Source organism: Electrophorus electricus, chromosome 10 (genome assembly GCF_041902795.1).
Source record: "Electrophorus electricus isolate QZ-2024a chromosome 10, ASM4190279v1, whole genome shotgun sequence".
NCBI lineage: Eukaryota > Metazoa > Chordata > Actinopteri > Gymnotiformes > Gymnotidae > Electrophorus > Electrophorus electricus.
This window is the reverse complement of record NC_137506.1, coordinates 17,271,353-17,283,276: the sequence shown is the minus strand read 5'-3', so window position 1 is coordinate 17,283,276 and position 11,924 is coordinate 17,271,353. Positions and strand designations below refer to the sequence as shown.

Genomic DNA, 11,924 nt, shown 5'->3' with positions numbered 1-11,924 from the left:
GTGGTTCGATGGAGTCCCAAAGCTTTAGAAATAGCTTTATAACCTTTTCCAGACTGATAGATCTCATTTACTTTGTATCTCATTTGTTCCTGAATTTCTTTGGATCGCAGAATGATGTCTAGCTTTTGAGGATCTTTTGGTCTACTTCCCTATTTAAGTGATTTCTTGATTGAGAACAGGTATGGCAGTAATCAGGCCTGGGTTTGGCTAGAGAAATTGAACTCCGCTTTCCAAAGATGTGATAAACCACAGTTAATTTATGTTTTAAGGGGGGGGGGGGAAATCACTTTTTCACACAGAGCCATGTAGGTTTGGATTTTTTTCCTTTATTAATAAAAACCTCCATTTAAAAACTGCATTTAGTGTTTACTTGTGTTATCTTTGTCTAATATTTAAATTTGTTTGATGATCTGAAACATTTAAGTGTGACAAACATGCAAAAAAATAAGATATCAGGAAGGGCGCAAACACTTTTTTTGGTGGCATTCCCCCAAAACCACCTAGGTTACTGAGCCTTATGGCTTTGTGAATGTTTCGATTTTTTTTGGCGAATGCCACATTTCCGTTGTGGGGGTGTGTATAGGCTGAGTGTGATGCTCAGAGTGCAGTAACGTTGTCTGACGACCCCCCCCCGCCTCAGACATGCAGAGTCTGGAGAAGCTGCTTAGAGACGCCATCGTACACGGACAGCCCCGGACACACCGGCCTTGGAAGAAGATCCTCATACTGGTGGAAGGGATCTACAGGTATCTAAACCTCCTACACAGTGTGATTGACAGGCAAAGAGGACCGCCTCCTTTTAAACACATTTCCTGACTGTTCAACACAACTAGACTGGGTTGAAAAGGTGTTTTTCTGTTAAGAAAAAAATTTCAGATATATACAGCATGGTCTCACCTGCATTATGACAACCGAACCCAATCCCCTGCGCGCTCTCTCTCAAACTCACACACACACACACACACACACCCCAAGCTGGTGTTCCCCCTTGACTGATGGGTCACACTCTACACAGCATGGAGGGCTCCATCGTGCGCCTACCGGAGATCCTCGCTCTGAAGAAGAAGTACAAGGCCTACCTGTACCTGGACGAGGCGCACAGCATCGGGGCCCTGGGAGCCAACGGCCGTGGCGTGCTCGACTACTTTGGCCTGGATCCCAGCGACGTGGACATCATGATGGGCACGTTCACCAAGAGCTTTGGAGCAGCTGGTGGTTATATTGGAGGCAGGAAGGTATGTATGTATGTATGTATGTATGTATGTATGTATATGAATGTGTGTGTGTGTGTGTGTGTGTGTATATATATGTATATATATGTATATATATGTATATATATGTATATATATATATATATATATATATATATATATATATATATATAAATTTATAATTATAAATTAAGTTAAAAACTACTTGTTGCGTTACCATTTTTTAAAAACTCCAGCATTCATTAAGTGCAGTAGACTAGCTGCATTGCGCCTAAATTTGTTTGATTTTGTAAGGATTGTTTTGTAAGCAATTGTTTCTTACAGTGCTTAGTCCGTGTGAAACACCGCTCCTTAAATGCAGTGGAAAAATGAAACGGGCAGAAACGTAAAGGGTGTTTGTATTTTACTAAACCTTTGCTGGGGTCATAAGTGCTGCTATTCTCCATTCCCCCCCCCCCCCCCCCCCCCCATATAGGAGCTGATAGACTACCTGCGCTGTCATTCTCACAGTGCGGTGTACGCCACCTCCATGTCTGCTCCGGTTGTGGAGCAAATAATCACTTCTATGAAGTGCATTATGGGAGAGGACGGAACCACGATCGGTAAGAGTCACAGAGCCCCTCTTGGTTTCATTAATGCGGAGTTTTTTTCTCACTGCTGGACGAATCTGAACTAGCTGCTTAGCGTTTGTGGGCCAGTGTTGATATTGCCGTTTTGACACAAGGGGGCAGTGTGGACTCGGGAAAGAAGGCTGGGAGCAGTTTCGTGATCTAGTGAAAGCTTCTTACCGATGAAGAACCTACAACTACTAAAATACTACTACTACTAATAGTAATAACAGTACTATACTGCTAATACTGTCAAAAATATACATCTACTACTACAGCTACTACTACTAACTATATTAATAGTAGTAGTAGTAGTAGTAGTAGTATGATGTCTGATATTTGACTCCTGATGGTTGAGCCATGCTGATGGTGTCGAGACCGCTGATCAGAAAGCCGCTACACTCACAGAGAGGCCTTTGTCACGGCTGCTTCCACACCACGTATCCGCTTCCCTCACTGTGTGAAACGAATCTGGTCACAAGTTGGCAAAGCTTCCCACCCTTGGTGGCCTCCTGTGCGGTAAACAATTCTTTCCTAAACCCTTTTTTTTTTTGCTATTCTTTCACTTTTGTGTATTCACATAATCAAGATAGCGAAATTGCACGCACTGTCAAAAATGTTTCTGGTCTTCTGTAGCCTTTATTGACTGTTTTATTGTAGAACGAAAACACAGCTCTGGTTTATTTGCTCAAGATGCTGCGTGTACGTTTGGACTTGAATCAGAAATGAGTATTTCTTTCTTTGAAGTGTGTGTGTGTGTGTGTGTGTGTGGGGGGGGGGGTTTTTTTTTCTTCCTTTGTGCAATTTTCCACCACTCATGATTACCTCTGCAGATGTACAGACGGCGTCCAGGTAAAATATTTAGCTCAAAGTTTAAACTTCAGAAATGTGTTAACAATTACCTGCACCGCCGCTCCTCCGCAAAAGCCTTTTCTCCCACCGCGCTCCCGCCCAGTCGCAGCGGTCAGCTACGGTCCGGCCCGGGTAGCGGCTTCGGCTCGACTGGTCAGAGCGAAAATGGGCCAGGTTAGGGGCTCGTACTGGATCCTTGACGTGCAAAGAGGCTCCACGTAAGCCTGGTGTTCCACATCTTCCCCAGCAAGTCCCGGGGTGGTGGGGGGGGGAGACTCTCTCTCCATCCTCAAACGGGCAGCGAGGCCAGGAGCCCTAGAAGAGCCTTGTGTTCCTCGCGAGGGATTCGCCTACTGCAGTGTTGTATATCGTAGCTCGCGCGGGATGTACGCTCGCTCACTGTAGCACAGCTGCTGCCACGCACAGTTCGGCCCTCCTCCTCCTCCTCCCCTTCGTTAATGGTCAGTTCCTCTACACAGGAGCAGATGTGTCGGGCACTTTTGGCGCAGCTGTGACTCTCGCGTGGCGGATGTGCGGTAGCGGGGATTGCTCTGCTCTGAGGGGAGATGGCATTGTTGCTGGAGGGTTTACGCGCGTCAGAACCTGAAGTGATCCCGTGATTTCCAAACTCACCACTGAAGTGTCGGAATGGCTCACAAACTGCACGGCATGGCAACAGGTGTCCGACCGCACCTACAAGGTGTTTGTAAAAGGTCCGTTTCTCTAATAAACTGAGTTGAGCTTCATCACCGTGGAGACGACATTCCTAGATTTTCACCAGACGAACTAATAATAATGACAGAACCAAATGTGAAAGTCTTGGGTTTGTTTAGACGGATTTGTTTTTAGTTTGTTCGGTACATAAATTCCTGCCGAATGCAACATAGGTTGTCCCATACGTTTCCATGTCGCGCCGGTGTGATGATGTGACAGGCAAATGCTGGAGCACATTTAATTTCAGCGTGGGGGGTGTCTTGCAGTTCAGAGAACAGAGTAGTAACGGGTTGCCGATTAACTAATGACATCATTACAGATTAACTTATTTTGGAGCATCTGTGAGAGATTACATGGCAGACGAGAAGAACGTGTGTGTGTGTGTGTGTGTGTGTGTGTGTGTGTGTGTGTGTTTAGCAGGAATTGGGGGGGGGGAGGTTGTGGCAGAAAGAAAACTAATCAAGCAAAGGTCAGTGAGGTGGCTACCCTGTGGGAGTGCCTCATTCTTCAGGCTCTGGTGTTAGCCTAGCCCCAGCCGCTATCAGACCAGCCAGCATCGCGCTGACTCCACACAGCCACATATACTAACCAGACCCATGACTGGTGCAGACAAATCGCCTCCAATGTTTGCTTACTGCAGTTTAATTGCAGGCCCTTTTTATAAGTGCTTTTGCAATAAGATTTATATCGACTCTAAACGGGCCTAACTGTAATCGTAGCGACAGCCCAGAGTTGGTATTGGCCCTGCTCTGTAAGATGACGTGTAGCTGTGTTTGAACAACGACGGCATGCTATTTCAATGAGCTCCACGATGCTCCAAGTCAATATAAAGTCAACTGTGAATGCGTTTTCGTGTCTGTGTTGCGCCACTAACCTCACGGTTAGTTTGCTCTGGATGTCGTCCTTGGGGCTTTGTAGAACCTTTGTAATTTTTGGTCACTTGCACACTGTTTGACTTTATCATCAAAGTAAATGGCCTGGTGTTTGGTGTGGGTTTGATGCTTGCTTGCTAACGTGAAGTGAGGATTAGGCAGCCAACAGCAGCTCTGCACGTTTTCAGCTTGTTTCCCAGATATGGTCTCTCTCTCTCTCTCTCTCTCTCTCTCTCTCTCCCTCTCTCTCTCTCTCTCTCTCTGAAAGAAACTCAAAGAACAACACTGTCTGTGTCCAGGGAAGCCACCCTGTATATATTCATGGATTTTCTCCTTTTCTTCTGACACCACATGCTGAAAGTACATTGGCATCTTTCTGTTCTCTATGGAGACCTGGGGCGGAGAGTATATCTAATCTCATTGTTGAGCCTAAGTGGCCCTGTGTGTGCACAGGAGGTCTTGACAAATATTGGGCATTCAGCTTTGTCTAATGATGTTTACCAGTTTGGGTAGAGAGAGCACTCGCACATGTTTTTAGGTGTTTTGAGTGTATTTGCACACAATTCCCCTCCTCAAAGCAGGAGAATAGATAAGATGTCCAGATTACAATCTCCCCCCCCACCCCTCCGAATTACTAACGCGTGACCCAGTAAACCCCACGCTAGGCGTTAGCCTAGCTCCAATTAACCAGAGCGGCCTTTTGAGCGATATGCTAGCACTGTTGACTGCTTCTAATACTTCATGAAACCGTAACGTTCTCTGTGGTGGGCTGAGTTGTACAGCCATGGAGTGGCATGCTACAGATCTGACCATCCAGTCAGAAAAGGGCTCAGGCCGTGACCCACCGGTGCTGGACAGGGTGATGAAGGTATCAGCCTGGAAGAGCCTCCCGCTACCCCCGATCCGGATGGGGTCCTGCGGAGAGGAGGGCAAAGCACTCTGGGTAATGTCCACGGCCCCGAGCTCCACATGGGTGTTTTGCACTTCTCTCTGCCATTCAGATGAAAAGGAAGTGAGGAGGAACTGGCTTTTGCAAAAGCACGAAGCAGGCCCCTCCACCCCTCGCCCACATCTGGAAGCTCTTTCAGGCGCTCTCTGTCCTTTTCTTGCTTCAAATCTTCCAGCCCAGTGTCTGGAAGGAGTTATGGTGGGGTGTGCGTTCTGAAACTAGCTGTTGAAAGGCTACCCCAGAAAGATTTACTTTAGAGAGCCCTTCTACACCCCAGTTCACCCCCACCCCTCTCCCCACCCCTCTCCCCGCCCAACACGACCCCCCACCTCCTGGAGGACCTGCTCATCGACTGAAGGGCTCGGAGTCCGGCAGTTTGAGTTCCTCTCAAGTCTTATTGCTTTCAGATGCTCCTATTGCAGAAAGTCGCCCTGCCGGGGCGGCTCGGGCGGCCGATTGGCTGCCTCCTTTGCGGAAGCAGCGGCGTTTATGGAGGGCCCAGCTAGGGACGGCACCGCGCAGAGGCTGTAATCGCCCGCCCTCGTGGCTGTCAGCAGGACCGGGCGCTGTTTACACCTGCCTCCACGCTCCATCTGCAGGCTGCTTCGTTTTCGGGCCTTACGATAGTGGTTTTGAGGCCTGGTGTGTGGGCTGGGCGGGGGGGGGGTGTCTGCCGCGGCCCGTCATAGGCGTCACCGAAACCCGATGGGATCACCTGGAACGGCCTTGACTGTAACTCCTTGTGGTGAACAGGATGAAGGGAGGTTTGGGACCCAGACCCTAGAGGGAGGGGTCCAGAGGGTTTTACCGTTTTGCAGGGGGGTTCGTTGGTTCGTTGGAAGAGTCTGATTTCACGGCGGGTAACGTTTCTTCGGGCACAGCGCTCTCGCATGTCCTATTGCCCTGTTCCTTTACCCCGTTGCTCCATCCCAATCGGAGCTGCTTTTGGACTCCTGTTTCAGGCAAACGCCGTGTCCTGAAAAGCAAACGTGCCTGTGGGCCCCCAGGTGGTAAGATTTCCCCACCAACAACACTTGATGCAGTGGTCTTAATTGAGTCTGAGTGCTGTACTCGAGAGGGGTGTGAGGGGGGAGGGGCAATGCGTAGCCACACAGCTGTTTGAGATACTGTCCACTGCTTTGGCCAATCAAATCCCCCACCCTCTTTCCGCTTCACCGTGGCCAGGCGGAAGCTCGTCGGCAACCCCAAGCAATGGGGCAAGACTCCAGCGCGTCACTGCAGCGTCTCCGGTGCTTTTGAAGAGGACCACAAGGCGCACGCCCCTCTCCCAGTCAAAGCAGATGAATTCACCTAACCGGCCTGTTTCTTAAGGGGTGTTTACGCACGCCGTATTTCTCTCGCTGCGCAGTCACACGGGGCCGTTTGATCCAGCCCCCCAAGAGCCCCTCCAGTAATGTACGGTGCTGGTTTGTTTGGGCCCCTGATCAGTATCTGCCTGGCACAAGCTCAAATGGAGATAAGGCGTGATGAAACCTCACGTTGCAAATACGAACAGTAAACATCTCATCCCTCTCTCAACCTGCCAAAAGGCCGATGAGCTCACAGGGGAAACTTACAGAGCTGTGTAAAGTCAGCAGGTATAAAATATTCCTCCTTTTAACAGTTTGGGGGCGACTCCATGCCCAGCCGTGCCTTAGCTCACACTCCGGCGTGGTGGTGAGGAAGTTTATAGCTCAGCTGGCCAGGTTTCCCATTAACTGTAATAATGGGTCCTGCAGACTGGTAAGTTTAATTGTCTGGTTGCATGAAAGGACTGTGGAAAAAGAAGATTAATGCCAAGTCAAAGCGCCTTTGCCCTTGCCGTCTTTTTCTGCCGCCTGAAATCTCTGGGGTTTGAAATCTCTTTGTGTGTGTGTGTGTGTGTGTGTGTGTGTGTGTGTGTTTGCTACAGGCAGAGAGCGAATCCGTCAGCTGGCAGAAAACACAACCTATTTCCGCACGAGGCTGCAGGAGTTGGGCTTCATCATCTACGGCAACAAGGATTCGCCCGTCATCCCCATGATGCTCTACCTGCCGGCTAAGATCGGGTGAGCGTCCTCCAATCATCAAGCTCCTCCGTACTGGGGAAGGAGCCGCACGGGGACGCTGGTGCTCAGCATGCAGTGCTGGCACAAAAGTGCACTTACTGTGTCGGTGGTTATTAATGTTGTAAAAAAAAAAACCCTTAATATTAGCTTGCTGGCTATATGCTTTTTACAGGAACAGAGAAGAGCTTTGGTTTAACCTTACTGTGTGTGTGTGTGTGTGTGTGTGTGTGTGTGTGTGTGTGTGTGTGTGTGTGTGTGTGTACAGGGCATTTGTTCGGGAGATGTTGAAGAGGAACATAGGTGTGGTGGTAGTCGGCTTCCCTGCCACTCCCATCATAGAGTCCAGAGCTCGCTTCTGTATATCTGCAGCCCACACCAAAGAGACACTGGACATGGTAATGCACTGGCACTTTACCAGGCTCGCCAGGCACCTGGTACCCACCTCCATCACCCTGTCTCCCTGCACCCACACGCCCTCTACCGGTCCCCCATCCACACCACCCTCACCCTGCGCCCTCACCCAGTTCACGACCCAGCAGTACCCTACTACTTCTGCGCAGCCTTACAAAGCAACGTCCTACACCACACGCTGACTGAGTGTCTCTAGTTGACCTAGTGGCCTAGTGTCCCTAGACTAGTTAAATTACACGAAGCCTCATCCTTCAGACCACGCCGCAGTAGTCGGGAGTTTTGAAACAAGTCCTCCATTTGAATTGAAAGGCATGCAAAAGAACATGTAGTGTTCTTCATATGCACTGAGGACCCTCGGGAAGGCAGGAATGAAGGTTTGTTTTTTTTTTTTTTTCCTTTCTCCCCTGGAGAAATGAGGGCGCGCGCCACAGCTACCTCTCCTAACCTCATTCAGACCTCAGCCCATCAGCCCTCTGAAGTCGAGTGGCTCTAACTTGATACACCCTCTTTGTTCGAATGCAATTACTGATAAAGGAATGCAAGGCTCCCTCTTCAAAGTGTCCTGCGCCGTAAATTAATTGACAGTGTCGGCTCCCTTTGGCAGCCTGCAGTTGAGGGGTTTACATAAGACGGGCCCGCCTTGGGGCTCTGCTCTGGCAGGAGATCAAAGAGCATCTTAATCTGCCTCCCCAAGGACTCTTGATTTTAACCATGCTGAAAAGCACTCCGGCCACGGACGCCCCGCCCCGCCCCCTCCGCTCTAAGAAAACAAGGCCGACTTTGATGTGACCGGTTTATCGCATCCACGCATTTTTTCAGCATGCCTGCGAGATGGTTTTTCATGCATCTCCTTGCTAGCCTGCTGCATGAGGCTCCACGGAGCCTCTATGAACGCTTGAGAAGACCTCGAGACCGTCCGAGCGGGCAGAGGCTCTGGATATCAGTTCTCCTCCCGCTCCCTGTGACTTAGCTCCCAGCCTTTCATGTGTTTTTATCGCTGTCTGCTAATGACCCTCTCGTGTTATTTATGAGTTTGTCACATCTCTCTCTCTCCTCAATCATTTTCTTTTTAAATCAGATTTTTTTGCAGGGCGGGTGTAGAAGAATGGCTCTCCTCTGAGACATCCTAACCCCCCCTGCACTTCCCACTCTCCCCATCTTAAAGGTCAACCATGCACCGCTGTCACCTGACCTCACTAGAGGCTCAGGCGCCCGGACGGCACGAGCTTAGAAACCGTCTAGTGTTGCACTGCTGCTCTCGTGCCACCACCACATCACAACCCCGTTGGCGATTGCAGCCGCCTCCCGCGTCTAGCGGGACGTTAAGGGGTTCCACGGGGCGCGTGCGGGGCAGACGACCCTGTCCTGAAACTCTGTGTTGGTTCTTCTCAGGCCCTGGCTGCCATCAGTGAAGTGGGGGACGTGCTTCGGGTGAAGTACTCCCAACCCAGGGTCCCCGACGCCCGTCGCCGACCCTTTGACGAGACCACATACGACGGCTGGGAAGACTGATGGTGACCCAGTGCCAGCCAAATGGCCACTATTCATCTTAAGCGCTCAGATTCAGTCAACCACCCAATGAATGCTTTCCTTATTTTTTTATGTTCGTTGCTTTTTTAAGCAGTTTCTCATCACACTAATGCCATTTCTTATCTAGCATTCTGATGTGACATCTGCCCTCAATTCATCATAACATTTTTTTTTTTCTGGAGGAAAGAAATTCCTTGCTGCCAACCACAACAGTCTTTGGGCTGCTTATGTGCTTGCTAAAGCCATGTTGAACTGTGACCCTCAAATATGTTGAGGGGGGAACAGATTTTTGTTTTTGTTTGTTTGTTTTGTTTGTTTCCCTGCTGGCAGAAAGCATCTTTTTTGAATAAGTGGCACCAGAGTGGTGGGGAACAGATTATTAGTCCTGGAGATGCTGGCCTGAGAAAAGCACCTCCTGTTTGTCCCGATTGCTTTGTGATCCATTTCCTCTGTTAAGTGAGTTGCAGACCAAAGTCTCAGCAGCTTGGCATTCTACTTGTTCACACCTCCCCAGTCTTGCGATTCGCGAGCCGAAGTCTTTCTTACACTTATTTTTCTCGCATCTATTTCTTCTTTCGCCAAGACCCCAGCCACGACAGGCCGAACCTGTTTGTGGCTGTGCACATCCGGCACATTTTTATCTTGTTGACAAATTTGCGCGCAGCAACATACCATAACATCTATCAAGTTCCACTCCAGGAAACTGTTTCCAGAAACTTGCAAATCTGTAAGTGGAAAAGCCTCTTGTGTAGGATTCTATTCCAAGATGTTAAATGGACTTGTTTTCATCCATTTTTTAAGATGAATTGTTCCTGCTATTGAGTTCTTAAGAATAAGTGCAATGTCATGAATGACTCTTATTACCCATTCCACCAAGAAAGTCTGCTAGTGTCGGTCTTTTTTCATAATTTTCTTTTATATGCTCTGACCACAAATGTAGTTTTTGTGGTGCTTTTCTTATTTTCTTTTTTTTCTTTCTTTCATTGTTCTTTTTTAAAATTTATTTATTTTTATTTTTGGCCTATTTTGGAATGTATGAGGAAACTTAACCTGCTTTTGTGTTTTCTTCAATGCTCCAGCCTGTGGTTCCTCGATGTACATATTTATTTATTATTATTCTCCTAATTTCTTGGAAAACTATACCCACTTTGGCAGCTCCAGACGTCCTCAGACGTGCACGCATGTCTACTTTGTGAGTGCCCCCAGTGCAGTTACTACTGATGAATATTTTCCTATCATCTGCAACCCCTCAAATGCACGTATGATGTCATCACTAAAGCAGCTAGTTTATGATAAACGGTGCTGAAATGAACACACTGCTTTGTTTTCTGACTTCTGATGATTGTGTTGAATTGGATTCCAGTTCGTTCATGTTCATGTTTGCATTGAATCTGTTAAACGTTTGCTGATCATATCTTGTTTCATCTGCCATTTTCCTTTTCCATTTAGTCAAAGTACAAAATTGTAAAATATATATATATATATAATCCCATACACATATACATTTTTGTTAAAACAAAGTTACACTAAAAATAAATAAAAATGTTATTTTTCAGAAGGGGGACTGAATGAAAGTGTGTTCAAGTGAAGTGAATAGTGAGTGATGAAGGAATGAAGTGACCACTGCAATAATGTTGGTTTGATTTATTTCTTATGCACACACACTTCCCAAGAAGAAATCAGATCTCCTGGTTTTAGTCTCGATGCCTGTGCTCACCAAAGTACCGTAACCCAGAAATGAGTCTATCCAATGAGGGCAAAACAGGACGCTACGAGTCTCAGTACAGGGCCTAGATGAGCAGGACGCTACGAGTCTCAGTACAGGGCCTAGACAAGAGCAGGACGGTACGAGTCTCAGTACAGGGCCTAGATGAGCAGGACGGCACGAGTCTCAGTACAGGGCCTAGACAAGAGCAGGACGCTACGAGTCTCAGTACAGGGCCTAGACAAGAGCAGGACGCTACGAGTCTCAGTACAGGGCCTAGACAAGAGCAGGACGCTACGAGTCTCAGTACAGGGCCTAGACAAGAGCAGGACGCTACGAGTCTCAGTACAGGGCCTAGACAAGAGCAGGACGCTACGAGTCTCAGTACAGGGCCTAGACAAGAGCAGGACGCTACGAGTCTCAGTACAGGGCCTAGACAAGAGCAGGACGCTACGAGTCTCAGTACAGGGCCTAGACAAGAGCAGGACGCTACGAGTCTCAGTACAGGGCCTAGACAAGAGCAGGACGCTACGAGTCTCAGTACAGGGCCTAGACAAGAGCAGGACGCTACGAGTCTCAGTACAGGGCCTAGACGAGCAGGACGCTACGAGTCTCAGTACAGGGCCTAGACAAGAGTAGGATGGTATGAGTCAGTTTGAGGGCTACACTACTCCTACTTCCCTCTGCATACACAGGGCTTGAAATAGGCATGCTTCCTCAGAGAATGTCTGGGCTAACACATTGGAATTGCTGCACACATTGAATACTCTATAACACTTTTGAATCAGAGTGCATAGTGGGCTTTGTATTAGGACTGGAAATGTTTTGCTCCCTTGAAGACATTAAATGTATGGACTAAATTGCATTTTGTTATGGACGTTTATTCCACTAATTCAGGTTACCGATGCAAACCTTTGTAACTCACTTCTAGACTGTATCGAGTTGAACTAAACATCTAATCACACATGACTGTAATGGTGTCCGGCTAGCACATTTACACCTTGTATAATTCACTGGCGCTTCG

The 11,924-nt window shown here is 48.2% G+C and overlaps 1 protein-coding gene across 3 annotated transcripts in view; it reads left to right on the top strand.

Moving 5' to 3' along the window:
* The window catches only part of sptlc2a (serine palmitoyltransferase, long chain base subunit 2a), an 18,850-nt gene extending 7,090 nt beyond the window's left edge, over positions 1-11,760 (top strand). For all 3 annotated transcript variants that reach the window (XM_081721836.1, XM_035532964.2, XM_081721835.1), the window contains 6 exons: positions 641-746; positions 1,016-1,235; positions 1,687-1,813; positions 7,119-7,254; positions 7,520-7,649; positions 9,058-11,760. In XM_081721836.1, the coding sequence (XP_081577962.1) occupies positions 641-746; positions 1,016-1,235; positions 1,687-1,813; positions 7,119-7,254; positions 7,520-7,649; positions 9,058-9,177 (839 nt within the window). In that variant the 3' untranslated portion in view covers positions 9,178-11,760. The remainder of the gene's footprint in view (positions 1-640; positions 747-1,015; positions 1,236-1,686; positions 1,814-7,118; positions 7,255-7,519; positions 7,650-9,057) is intronic.
* The last annotated feature ends 164 nt before the right edge of the window (positions 11,761-11,924 follow it).